This window comes from Camelus ferus, chromosome 18, assembly GCF_009834535.1.
Source record: "Camelus ferus isolate YT-003-E chromosome 18, BCGSAC_Cfer_1.0, whole genome shotgun sequence".
NCBI classification, from domain to species: domain Eukaryota; kingdom Metazoa; phylum Chordata; class Mammalia; order Artiodactyla; family Camelidae; genus Camelus; species Camelus ferus.
The window spans coordinates 35,639,019-35,653,118 of NC_045713.1; the positions used below are offsets into that span (position 1 = coordinate 35,639,019).

A 14,100-nucleotide genomic window follows, 5' to 3' on the forward strand; every position below is an offset into this window, starting at 1 on the left:
TCCTGATCATATATCTGGAAGAGATAGAAACTCTAATTCAAAAAGACACCTGCACCCCAATGTTCATAGCAGCACAATTTACAAGAGTCAAGACATGGAAGCAACCTAAATGAGCTTCGATAGATGACTGTATAAAGAAGATGTGGTATATATATATGCAATGGAATACTACTCAGCCATAAAAAAGAATGAAATAATGCTATTTGTAGCAACATGGATGGACCTGGAGATTATCATACTAAGTCAGACAGAGAAAGACAAATATATGATATCACTTATATGTGGAATCTAAAATATGATACAAATGAACTTATTTATAAAATAGAAATAGACACACAGATGTAGAAAACAAACTTATGGTTACCAAAGGAGAAAGGGGGGGAGGGATAAATGAGGAGTTTGGGGTCAACAGATACACACTACTATATATAAAACAGATAAACAACAAGGACCTAGCGTGTAGCACAGGGAACTGTATTCAATATCTTCTAATAAACCATAATGGAAAGGAATCTGAAAAAGGATATATATGTGTGTGTGTGTCTATATATACATATATATAATTGAATCACTATGCTGAACCCCTGAAACTAACACAACATTGTAAATCAACTACACTTCAATAAAAAATAAAATTATATTAATTAATTCTTCAATCCTAAAACAAAATAAAACAAACAAAAACCAACAACAACAACAAAAAACAAAAACCAAACCAGAACCACACATGTGGACTCTTGTGTCTGGCTTCTTTTGATCAATACAGTATATGTGAGATTCACCTTTGTTGCGTTATCAGTAGTTCATTTCATTTTACTGCTGAGTTATTGTGTAAATACACAATGTATGTGTCCGTCCTCCTGTAATGGACCTTCGGGGATATTATGAATCAAGATGCCAAGAACACTCTAGCACTTTCTTTTCTTTTTTCTTTTTTGGCTTGATCTCTCATTACTTTTGCATAAACACTGAGGAATGAGACTTCTGGGTTATAGGACAAGTGTATATTTAGTTAAAAGCCATTAAAAAAATAAATTCTCCCATAACCTCAACCCTTAGAAAGGCAATGTTTTCATTTTTCTGCCTCCCTTTCCAGCTCTGCCCACACGCATTATGCATTTTGTCTTAGTTAGAATGACAGTGTCCCTACAACACAGTCCTTTGCTTGACTCATTTCCTTTGTTGTTTAAAAATAAAACTGCCAGTTTTGCAACAGTGTCTCAGTAATTATCCTGGTTGAAGGTACGTAACATTCCATCACAGGATCGCTCCATCGTGTGCTTAAGGTCCTGCTACTGGCAGATATCTAAGCTGCCACAAATGTTGCATTTGGCCTATTTTGTTCTTTTGGATTGGATCCTTCGGCAAACTTTCCAGCCAGGGTATGAACACAGATAACATTTTTGGCAAATGCAGCTGGATGACTTTCTCGAAAAGCTGGCACCAATTTAAAGAGAACACACTGAGGGGTCCGGGAACTGGACCTGCTCTGATTCCATCTGTCTGGTGTCATGCTCACCAATCTCTGGCCACAGTGTGGCGGGTTTGGGGGCTGGCTGACTGGACCCAGGCCTCCCGGAACCCACGTGAACCGGCCACACACACAAACCGGTGCGGTTTGACGTACGGAGCACCTTGTGCTTCCTCACTCTTATTTTGTGCTGCAGTCCTTATGCTCCAGTCTAAAGAGACGTCCCCCGCTGGCAATCCTGATGTAGTAACCGTTCAGGGACAGGGACGGGCTGTGTGGCACCGAGTTACCAGCATGAGCTTTGGGATCAGACGCAAGCTCACATTCCTAGCTCTGCCCCTCGGGCCTCCACATGCTCATCTGTCAACCTGGAAGCACCCCAGCTGATGATGACTCAGCTATCATATGCTCCCTCACCCTGTTCCCCTTCCTCAGTCTTAATTTCCTGAAACACAGATGTGTTGGCTAGAGCTCCTACAGCCATCCTGGACCATGAGACCAACTTAAGAATGGAAAGCAAAGATGGCAAAACAAGAGCAACAACGAAAACCCAGTGAAAGAGTCTGGGATGTTAACAAACCCATGGCGCTCCCATATCCGCCCTGAATAGCCCACCTCGAGATTTCTAATACGAGGGAGAAAAGTGTCTTATTTAAGCTGTTATTCATGTCTCTGTTATCTGCCAGGGAACTGAGGACCTAAAGAATTTCAAGCTTAAAGAAATTTTAATAAAGATGTCTGTATGGCTATAGCTTATTTTCTTTTATAATTTACAGCTGGAAAAGACAAAAAAACAAGCAAATCCTTATTATTAGGGAAAAAGGACCTGTGGTTATTGCAAACTAAAAGCAGTCAACCCAGGTATTCAAAACTGACAGAAGCAAATCTAACCCTCCTCCAGCACATCCTCAACATGGGAGCAGAACACACAGTAGGACTCAGACCCCAGGACCCCAGGGCCCTACCTCAGTACCTGGACGAAGAAGTAGATGAGGCCCAGGGGCGGGATGACGACGGCGGCGATGGGCGTGGCCAGCAGGATGACGATGCAGGCGCCAATGACGTTGAACAGGGAGCCCATGAACATCTTGATGACCTGCGGGATCATCGAGTCCACCGTGTCCAGCTCCTTGGAGAAGCGGTTCACCAGGTTCCCACTGGGGGTCCGCTCGAAGAAGCTCATGGGCGACCGCAGGACGTTATGCAGTAGGTCCAGGTGCAGGCGGCGGGAGGCGAAGATGCCCCCGATGGACACCGCCATGGAGTAGCCGAACACCGAGATCCCTACAAGCACTCACGTTAAACTCCACCACGGGAGAGGGGCCAGGCTTGGGGCGGGGGCCAGTGGCCACGCAACCATGTGGACAAAGCAGCTTCTAATAATAACAATGGTGGCTGTTATTAATCGAGCACTTACCATGGGCAAAATACTACTAGCATTTTATGTGCATCTGATCCTGATGAGGACCCTGTGTAAGTTCTAGTGGTGCCATCTTACAGATAAGGAAACTGGAGCTCAGATGGGTGAATTCCTTTGCCCTCTATAGACCCGGCCGATCAGAAGCAGAGCTGCGGTTCCGATGCCAGCAGCCTGCTCCAGGGCCATGCTCTTGATCTGTATGCTGTCTCCTCTAGACCAGCAATGCAACCACAGAACTTTCTGTGATGATGCAAATGGTCTGCATCTGCACTGTCCAGTGTGGTACCAACTAGCTACCAGCATCCGTCACATGGCTGCTGCAAATGAATAACTGGTGTTTTAATTTTATTTAATCTCTAGGAACTGAAATTCAACTAGCCACATGTGGCCAGCAGTGACCACACTGAACAGCACAGCTCTAGAACAGACACTGCTGCTGTGTAAGCCCAGGTCAACATCACACCCTCTCTGTGCTCCACCTTCTCTACCACAATCCCTTGCCCTAGGAGGGGGTTTCAGGGACTGAGACATTTAAGAACCCCATGTCTGCTCTTCTGGTTTTTTCAAAGATCATGAGACATTTATAGCCCCTCCAAACAACCCAGATGAGGGCACCCTGATCTGTTCAGAGAGGTGATTCCACAGGAATGGAGAGGCTTCTATCCAAGTCTCCTTAAAGAAGGAAGCCAAGAGGTAGGGTCTAGAAGGATGGACTCTCGGGGTTGGCACTGGTAGGCTCTGGAGCCAAATCCTGTCTCTGCCACCCACCAGCCATGGGACCTTTCACAAGTCACTTAATTCTCCCTGCACTCTGTTTCCTCAACTGTAAAATGGGGACAATGATACTTATCTTGCAGCACTGCTGAATGTAAAGGGTCTACCTGGCAATGTGCCTGGGGCACAGAAGTGCTCAAAAACATCAAATGTATACATTTCTTGTATACATACATGCATCATAAAAACATCATTTTTATGAGCACATAAACACATAGTTCATGTACCGTGCAGCACATTAGCTAAGAGGCTGGGCTCTGAGCCATAATGCCTTGACCACTGTGAGCTCTGCCATGTGTGACTTTGGGCAAATTACTTAACCCCTCTGGGCCTCAGTTTCTGCATCTCTAAAATGGGGAAAGTAGTATATTAGCTCCTACCTCCTAAGATTGCTGCAAAAGTCAGATAAATTAAAACACCTAAAAGTGTTTAAAATGGAACCACATCAAGTTAAGTGCTCAGTAAACATCAGCTATTCCTATGACCTTCACGGGACCACAGAAAGGGCGTAGAGCAGGACTTCTCAACCCCCTCACTGTTAACACTTGGGACTGGATAATCCTGTTGTGGAGGCTGTGCTGTGCACCTCAGGACGTTTCACAACATCCTCGGCCTATAGATGCCAGGAGCACCCACTCCCACTCTGAAGCTGTGGCAACTCCAAGTATCTCTAGATGTTGCTGATTGTCCTCTGGGAGACAACACTGCCTGCGTTGTGAGCCACTAGTATAAACTAACTCCCACCTTTAGACAGCAGGTAAAAGTCCACAAATAAGACTTCACAGAAGCTCCTTCACCCTGAGAGCAACAAGGGGCAAGGGCCCTTGCTCACCAATGCTCCATGTGGCCTCTGATTCTCAACTTTCCTCATCTGCAAAATGGGCACATTCTGCTCCCCTCCCCACTGTCTCCTAGGATCATATGAAACAAAGCATTCGAGAAACATTCCTACAAATATCTGAGTGTCTTACGTGACAGCTACTATTCATGGGAGTTTGGCTTGGTCTGTGAGTCTACAAAACCCTGACAAGTGGGGGGACCCAATTCTCTAACAAGACATGGATGTGGATCCAAGTGCCAACATCAGGAGGCAGTGGGGAGGCCCACCTTGTGAAATGCCCAGGGCTCCATAGACGCTCAGTCGGACTTTCGTGTGCTCCTGGGTCCCGTTGACGATGGGATCATCAGTCCAGAGACTGAGCCAATAGTTAGATGCCAGGGCAGCAACTGTGGTTACACAGGAAAAGGAAGATGCTCAGAAAGGAGATGAAAAGTCCGATCGCCTTCATGTAGTCCCAGTACACGGAGAGCTTGACCTGAGACCAGGGAGAGAGGGCATCTTACAGAACGCACCCACCAGCCATGCCCATCCAAGGCCAGGAACTACAACAGCTCCTGTGCTCACACCTCCGATCCCTCCCCCTTAGTTACTCGGCAAAGGAGTCAGCAGCAAAGGCACAGCCTCTGCCTTCACAGAGCTTCCAGGTGAGGGGCGAGACAGGCTCAGCAAATCAGTTGCCCAGAAAAATGCATAATCCCAGAGAAGGGCTGGTACAAAATGCGGCAACCTGACCTAACCCAGGGTGGGGAGGTATCAGGGTGAGGAGCTTCTTCCTGAGGAAGGCACATCAAGGAGTTACTGAGGCAGGTGAAAATGGAAAACGGGCACCCCAGTCGGAGGGACCAGCATGTGCAAAGGATTCAAGGTAGGAGGGAGCCTGAAAGATAGCAGGGGTAGCTGGAGCAAGTTGAGGCTGGAGAATGGGTAGCAGCCAGACCACACAGGGCCTGGGAGATCCTGTCCAGGATTTCAATCTTTACGCCAGGACCATCAGAAAGCCATCAAACAGTCTGAAGAAAATGGGAAGGTGGGACATGTTGCCTAGCAACCAAGACCAAGTGTCACGTCTACCCCACGTCCTCTGATCACGCAATACGCCACTGCAACTGGCTTCTCAGTGTTTTGTGCCTGCTCAGCCTGTATGAAGTGATAGTCGGGGGCTTCTTTCATCCCTGTATTTCCCGTGGAGCCCAGCATGGGGGCTCCATCATTACGTGCAGCCGCGTGAAGGGTGGCTGAACACCAGAGACGGGGGCAATGTGCTTCAGGTCAGCCCCACGCCCACCCGTTAGGCATGGTTACAGCAAACTCCAGGCATCTTTCCCTGTGTGTGCTCCCTGTCACGTCAAGCCTCTCATGCTGCATTTTGGATTATAAACATCATCAGAGTTGCAGTCTGGCTGAAAGGAAGCAGGTGGAAGACCGGAGGTTCTTTTTCAAGTCTCTGTTCTTCAAATTGGAATACTGGAGAGGGGGTGTCAGAATAAAGAGCGTGCCTGTTTCACCATCTGGCTTCATCACGCAGCCGAGCTGCCTGCTGACCCTGGAGTTCCTCTGCAGGACTTGGGACTCCTCTTCCTGAGCAGACGAACGAGGTGGGTGTGGAGTCAGAAGTGATCAGGGTGGACTGAGCCCAGCTCCGCTCCTGTTCGGACTTTGGCAAGTTATAAGCCCCCCAGGTCTTGGTTTTGGTATGGAGAATGGGCAGGACCCATCTGCTCTGGGTGGTTGTGGGGCTTAAGTAAGGCCCTTCCCTCTCAAGTCATTTCTCTGGCTCCCTGGAAGGTCAGTGAGAGCAAGGGAGGGGGACACGCTATAGCCACCTCTGTCCCTGGCCCCGGGTGTGACCAACATGAGTGAAGAAGCAGGAAACAGAGGGCCTAGGAGATGCTGGATGAACTCAGGTAGGTCTGAGAGAACAGTGCCCTGACTTTGCCTGTTTCCCTTATCATTTTCCTGGAAAAATTACTTTGTTTTTCCTTATCTGTGTACTTATTTTTTTTACTTATTTTAAAAACTTCCATCCCCTATTTTTTTTTAAATATACCATTTTATTTTAAAAAATAAACTCTGGAATACTACCATAAACAGGAAATTACTGACACTCGCCCAAACTAGATGATCGTAAAAAAACATGATAAAACAAGAGCCTGAAACCTGCTCTCCTTGTTACAAAGAGAAGTTCCTGCCTGTTAGTACTATAGACTGAATATTTGTGTCTCCTCCCAAATTTTGAGTTGAAGTCCTACCCCTGTAATGTGACAATATCTGAGGTGGGGCCTCTGATAGGTGATTTGGTCACGAGGGTGGAGCCTCCGTAAATGGGACTGGTGCCCTCATGAGGGACCCCAGAGAGCTCTCTCACCCCTTCTGTCATGTGAGGACACAGGGAGAGGAGGGCTGTCTGTGAACCATGAAGATCTCACCAGCATGATTCTGCAGGCGCCTTGATCCTGGACTTGCCAGCATCCAGAACTATAAGCAATAAATGTAAGTTGCTTCTAAGCCACTCCCTCTGTGGTTGTCTGTTACAGCAGCCGAAACAGACTAAGACAGTTAGGGATTAAAGGCAAGCTAGCCCCAGCTGAGACTTTCTCACTAATGTACCAGGCACAACTCAGAGATACTGTGGGTAGGGTTCCGGACCACCACCACCAGGCGAATACTGCATTAAGGTGAGTCACACATATTTTTTGGTTTCCCAGGGCATATAAAAGTTATGTTACACTATACAGTAGACTATTAAGTGTGCAACAGCATTATGTCTAAAAAAACCAAAGCACACACCTTAATTTAAAAAATACTTCATTGCTAAAGAATGCTAACCACCATTTGAGACTTCAGTGAGTCACAGTAGTAACATCAAAGATCACAGATGACAAATATAACAACAATAAAAAAGACTGAAATATTGCAAGAACCTCCAAAACGTGACTCAGAGACACCAAGTGAGCAAATGAAAAGCTGTTGGAAAAGTGGTGCCAATGTTCAATGCAGGGTGGCTGTAAACCTTCAATTTGTAAAACAAAACCGCGTTATCTGCTAAGTGCAATAAAACAAAGCGCAATAAAACGAGGTCTGCCTGTGGTCACAAAGGCAAAAAAGAGAAATTAAAAAGGCAATGTAAAACAATTTTTTCTGACCACGTAATTAATGTTCTTCTGTGCTGAGTCTGTGACGACCTGAAACCATCTCACATACAACTGGACCCCGTGAGGTGGGAAGCCCTGGTTTAAAGCATCCAGGGCACCTACGGCTAACATGAGCCCCAGCTGCTCAAAGGAGGCGGCGGTCAGGAGAGCAGAGGCCACAGACGCCAGCCCTGGAGTCTGACGGCCGGGTTCCAACCCCAGGGCTGCCGCTCACCAGCTGCGCCCGGGGCAAGTCATTCGGGCCCTCCGGCCTGGTTTCTGGCACTTAAAACAGTACCTTTAGTGGCTCTGTTGGGGGAAGACATGAGCTAAGATGCACAAAGTACTCTGCACGGGCCTGGTACCCAGGGATGCCCAGCCGTGGCCCTCACCTGCCCTGTCTGAGCCTTGTCTGCCTCCATCAGCTTCCAGGTCTCCTCCTTGGCCCCGGCCTTCTGCAGCTCGGCGGTGCTGTTGTGGTGCCGGCCGACATCACCGCTGTAGGAGGAGGAGTTGCTGAGCTGTCTGGGGAAGCAAGGCACACGGGTGTTAGCTGGATGGAAGCCTCAGGCGGGGTCGGCAGCCCCTAAAGACCAAATTAGTTCACTCTTGACTTTACCCAGGCGGTCCAGAGAGGGGAAGGGTCTTGGCCCAGAGCCCCATGGAGGAACTGTTCCTTTATGCAGACTCTACTCAAAAACCTTTTTTGGCCCCACCAGTGCTCATTAGATTTATGCAGATCATGACAGATTATCACCCAGAGCTCTGTCCTCCCTGGGGCCGTCCCTTTCCCTGGGGAGAAGATGCGTGGGGAATGACATGGGGGACAGGTGTGTGTGCACAGGAACAGCCCCTCTCTCACACAGCTCAGACCCACACGAACGCAGGGATGGGGTACGACTTCCACCTTGGTCATCGACTCTCTCTACTGCCTTCGTGGTTTGAACACCTCGAGGAAGCAAGCGTGGAGGTGGAGGGAGGTCCAGGGAGCTGGGAACTGAGGGCAGCGTCCAGGATGTGGCCAGTTAGGAACCGAGGAACTGAGTCCTGCCAACAGCCATGTGACCTTAGATGCGGATCCTTCTCCAGCCAGACCTTCAGATGAAACCCCAGCCTGGCTGACGCCTTGGTGACAGCTTGTGGGAGACCCTGAGCAAAGGATCCAGCTAAGCTGTGCCCGGACACACAGAAACTACATGTCCTGTATGTTTCTGCTCAGTCCACCTTGCCTCTCTCCTGCAAGCATCCCACGGTCACCTGCCTCCTCTCAGCTAATCCTGAGACTGATTATGCTGGCTGCCTGCCCAAACCACAGGAGTGCTTCCTTGACCCCTGCGTGACTCTGGGTGAGGCGCCTTTCTAAGCACTTACACTTACACTTAAACACACACACACACACGCCGCATTCACCACCTTGACAGGTGCGCCAATAGAGAAGGAAGCATTTCCACCTCTCCCATATGACACAGAGCTGGGTCCAGGAGGGTACCGTGGGCAAGGCTCTGAGGGCCACAGCTACTCATGCCAATTTCCCTCCCAGCCGCACTTCTGTGAAATCCCCCCACCCCAAAAGAAGTAGCCCCAGGCAGCCCCAGCTGCGAGTGACAACTGAGTGGTGTTTACTGAGTGCTGATGGCGCAGGCACAGGTCTAAGGGCTTCACACGTTCTCTATCACTTAAGCCTTCCTATGACCCTGTGCGGTCAGTGCACCGAAGACCCCATTTGACAGCTGAGGAAACCGAGGCATGGAGAGGTTAAGCATGGAATGCCGCTCCCCCGAATACCCAATGATCTAAACCAAAGCAACCTCCTTTAAAGCACCGAAGTGTAGAACTTGGGCGCATCGGCTCAGACGCCGAGCTTGGGTTCAGACGCAAGCTTAGCTCCTCTCCAGCTGCAAGGTGAGAGCTCTCGGTCTGCTCGCCTGTGAAACGGGACAATGACAGTAACTGCCTCCAGGTTCGCAGACTGCACAGAGCCTGGTGCCGTGCCTGGTGCCGTGCCCGGCTCCTAACGGCGCACAGAACGCATTCTTAAAGCCCGAACATTTCCAGGTCCCTCTGAGAGACGTGAGTGAAGAGCCGCACCACGTAGGGAGCTCGGGTGTCAGAAGTGCAGGTGGACAGTTAAGTCACGAGGCCCGTGCGAGACGTGCCACCTGGCAGGAATGGAACCAGGCTTCCCCTTTGGGCCTCTGCTCTCTGGGAAGTGAGGTGCCCCCAAGGGTTCGGGAGGGAAGGCAGGAGCTGAAGGCCTTTCTTGGTAGGTGGAGCCTCGCCGCGGGCACCCTCATGGGGCAGAAACGTGGAGCCGGGGGAAGAAGCCACAGGAGTGGTCTCCCTCCCTGCCTTACCTCAGCGGTTGCTTCCCCGCAGCATCTGTCACCAGCATGCCGTTCTCCACCTGCTTCACCTCCTTCCCGGGACCGCTGACGCCTGCTAAGCCTGGCAGGAGAGAAAGGGGGGCAGAATCGTGGTTTCGAGAGCTGGAACCAAATCCTGTCATTCCAGCGGGGAGACGGCACATGACCTGGCTGCCAGGAAGCTCAGAAAGCAAGACTTCTTTGCTGAGCCCCCAGACAGGCTCTCCGGCTGGGGTGCAGGAGCTATCGGGGCCAGCTCCCTTGGGGCAGGGATGGTGCTTTGCAACTGTCTTGAGGGCCCTGGGCCCCAGAAAGTGCCCTGTACCAGCAGTGACTGGTAAAATCCACTCTGCTAATGGTATCTCTGCTCCGTGAAGCTTGGCTAATGGTGCCAGGAGGCAGTGAACCATGCAGAGGAAAGGCCGCAGTCCTCTGGTCCCTAAGCATCCCAAGCAGGGGTGAAACTCAAAATAAGTAACAACAGGTTTTGACAAGGGCATCAGACACGGGAGACCCAGAGGCCCCCAGCAGGGCCAGGAGTTAACCCTTCGGTTGCCGGATCACAGGGAGGTTCTGAAGTCGGGGGCCCGGGGGCCCTGCTGGGGCAGTGGCTATTTCCCCAGTAATAAGGAACTATTTCAGGATTTCAGCAACTGATACAGCCACTGCTGGGCACATCAGCCAGACAGACATCTGCCCCAGTTCCAAGAAGCATCCATCCAGCATCAACAGTGATCACCGTCACCTTAGAGACAGTAGCTAATGTTTATTAAGTGTCAGCTGCTGAGCTGTTGAAATACATTATTTCCTTTAATTTTCCAACAACTCAGTGGTAATGTTTATTACCCCCCACTCTGCACTGATCTCCTCGCTCTCTGGTGCCAGGAGTGAGAGGGCACGAGAGAACAGCATTATGTAGGGCTCCAAGGGGCTGACCCCAGAGGAGGAGGGGGACACAGGAGAGAAGTTACGAGAAGGGAGAAATAGTAGCCAGCAGTGACCCTGGGAACATGCTGATGTGACATGAATTAAAGCAGAATCCAAGAAGGCAAGCTCTCTCAGGGGACAGCCACAGGAAGAAACAGAAGACAGGAAGGGAACCGGGGCTAGGGATCATTCCTGGGTGGATGGGAGGAGCTCTGAGCTGGTGACTCTCAATCTTGGCCATGGATGAATCACCTGGAGATGCCCTGTGTCCGGCCCTGGTCCTTGCAGTAACTCTGCCAGGGAGGCCAGGCCCCACATTGATAGCACAGTCAAGTAGCTGGGACCTATGGGAAATGTCCTCTCACTTCCTCACTGTGTGTACTATGGAAGCAATGAAACTTTCTGAGCCTCAGCTTCCACATCTGCAAAATGGGAATAACAACAGCACCTGCCCTCATTAGCCAGAGGATGAAATGAGGTGGTGCCCGAGGCTTGGTGAAGGGGACACCATTGTGGTGCTTACCATTATCTGCATTTTAAAATGTGCCCCACAGATAACTCTGGAACACAGCCAGGATGGAGAACCGCTGTTTTCAGTATTTCCTTTAACGTCAGCATCTTTTTTTTTTTAATTAAAAAAAAAGAACAAACAAAAAAGAGGGATAACAAGCAGGACTTCCCATGCAGCCACATGCAGGCAGTGCTGATACACATGCATGGCACTTGGGCCCAAGGCTGGCCTTGACCATCTTCCTCTGTGCAGGAATGGAGATGCTTTAAAACACTCCCAGTGGAGAGGGTACAGCTCAAGTGGCAGAGCACATGCTTAGCATGCATAAGGTCCTGGGTTCAATTCCCAGTACCTCCTCTAAAAATGAATAAATGAATCTAATTACCTTCCCCCACAAAAAACAAAAACAAAAACAAAAACAAAACAAAAAAAACACTCCCAGAGACACGGGTCCTGTGGCAGGTGCTTCAGAGAGCCTTCTGCCCAGGTGTCCTCTGTAAGCCTCAGCCTCCTTCTCCTCCTCCTGCTTCCCACTCAGTGCAGGGCCCCACAGTGGCCTCCGTGGCTGCCTCCTCCTCTGCTCAACCCAATTACCCAACATGTGATACACCAACAAGGGCAGCTGGAAAATGCTCATCTTCAAAGGAGGGACCGAGAGTCCCAGGAGGAGAACGTGAGCATGTGTGGCGCACCACCCCGTGTGCCTTCTTTGCAAAGGATTTAGTCCCTCTCCCCACAGTCTCCCAGGCCTGTCTGACCAGGGGGGTGGGTGGCCAGACTCCCCAAGCTGAGGGGGAACCTGCCCAAGGTCAGCCCAACAGAACCCCTCCCCCAGGACTTTGAATCATCTATGGCCTCACAAGGACCAAAGATCTTTCCAACTGCTCTGTTCTAAAGGAGTCTTATGCCCAGAGTTCCCACTGCCCAAGTCCTGCTTGTCCAGCTTTGCCTTTGATTTCTGAGCTCCCTAGTATCCTTCTGGAAACACCTTGTTCATGTGGCCAGAGTTGCCTTCTGTGGCTTCCAAAAGGGGCCTCTGTCTGGACCCTCAGCCACACACTGCTGGTCAAGGAAGACAGGAGAAATGGGTTCCCTTCAGGGGCCAGTTCACACTTTTCTGTCACTGGAGGGAGACAGAACAACCTTTCCTGCTGAAATTCTGCTAGAAGACATCCCTCCTCTGGGCACCCCACCACCTGCAGCTGCCCCATCAGATGCTCATCACTCTGAGCTGCCTTGGCCCGCCTGGGTCTGGGTCATGCCCAGGAGGTACCGGTGGGATGGTAGTAATCAAACTGTTCCCATTCACTGTCCATCTACTGCATGCCAGGCATTTCACAACCAGGATCTCCAAGGCCAGCTGGTCATGGTCATTTGACCTGTGAGACAGTAAGGCTTAGCCAAGGTCACTCAGCTGATCAGTGAGCACTCTGGAGATTCAGACTGTATCCCCAAGTGCCAACCACAAAGCCTGGTGCACACGAGGCACTTAATAAATGCTGGATGAACGGGGGAAGGGGGTGCAAATGCAGATGCTCAAGGGCCCCTTCCCAGGCATGCAGAAACAGGACAAGTCCACCTCCAGCCCCGTTCTGCAAGCATAGCCAACGCCAGCCCAGCCGTCACTGACCTTCCTCCTCCTCATTCACCACGCTGATGCCTGGGGATTCACAAGACCCGAGAAAGTGTTAAGAACCAAGGCAAAACTCCCAACCCTGAGCCCCCTGTTTAAATGCCCAGAGGGGACAGATGAACCGCTTCCCTTAAGGGTGAGGGGCAAGGACGGCTGACGGACCTGCTGCATGTACGCCAGTGTCCCCATCCCACACGTTCTGGATGGATCCCTGACGAGCACATTGCCTGGGGCCAGCTCCTTCTCTAAAAGCTGTAAGTGTTCACACAGAAAGACAGCTAGAAAAATGCAAACCTGACCTTCTGTCTTTACACCTGTTTTCCCAGCAGTGGAGGGAGAGAGAGAAAACATTACAGTGTGCAGGGCAGGCATGCCAGCTGGGAGGCCGCACGGGCCTCTTGCCAGACCATAGATTCTGGTTTTTCAAGGACATGAGCACCTTGCCCTGAGCCAGCTCCACGTGGAGCTGAGAAAAAAGAAGAGGAGGTCACTTGGCTCAGATATCACCTTGAACCCTCCAGGCTGGGAGGACATGGAACCCTTCTAAGGGTTCTCCTAGCCCCCCAGGCTCGTCTTCATCACTGTGTTTAGCACCATGATGTCCTTGATTATTTAGTGTTTATCTCCCCCATCAGACTGTGAGCTCTTGAGAGCATGGCCTAGGTCTTATCTACTACTCTGCCCCCAGCGCCTGGAACACCAGATGGCCATGTGAGGTTGCACAGGATGTGCACTGCACAATCCAAGGGGCACCATTCCACACTGTGGCTCATGCACCAGACATCTCTGTGGCGCACAGTAGGCACTCTCTATACACCTGATGGGCAGATGGGTGGATTAACAAATGAACGACCAAGTGAGCAAGCAGAGCTGACCTTCCAAAGCCAGAAGGGGCAGGACATTGGCCACAGTGGTGTCACCCCATAGCCAGTACCTGCAAAGCTGGCTTCTAAACCAACCCTAAGGGAAATGGGTAAAATCAGCTCCTGTTTCTTTCTAATCTGGGATAGGTACGCAGCTGCATTAATG

The 14,100-nt window shown here is 50.3% G+C and overlaps 1 protein-coding gene across 1 annotated transcript in view; it reads right to left on the reverse strand.

The window, feature by feature from the left end:
* Positions 1 to 14,100, reverse strand: part of ABCC1 (ATP binding cassette subfamily C member 1) — a 126,052-nt gene that overhangs the window by 11,259 nt on the left and 100,693 nt on the right. Inside the window, 6 exon segments of the mRNA XM_032460972.1 lie at positions 2,445 to 2,755; positions 4,773 to 4,896; positions 4,898 to 4,981; positions 8,030 to 8,162; positions 9,992 to 10,082; positions 13,069 to 13,098. Of these exon segments, the coding sequence (XP_032316863.1) occupies positions 2,445 to 2,755; positions 4,773 to 4,896; positions 4,898 to 4,981; positions 8,030 to 8,162; positions 9,992 to 10,082; positions 13,069 to 13,098 (773 nt within the window).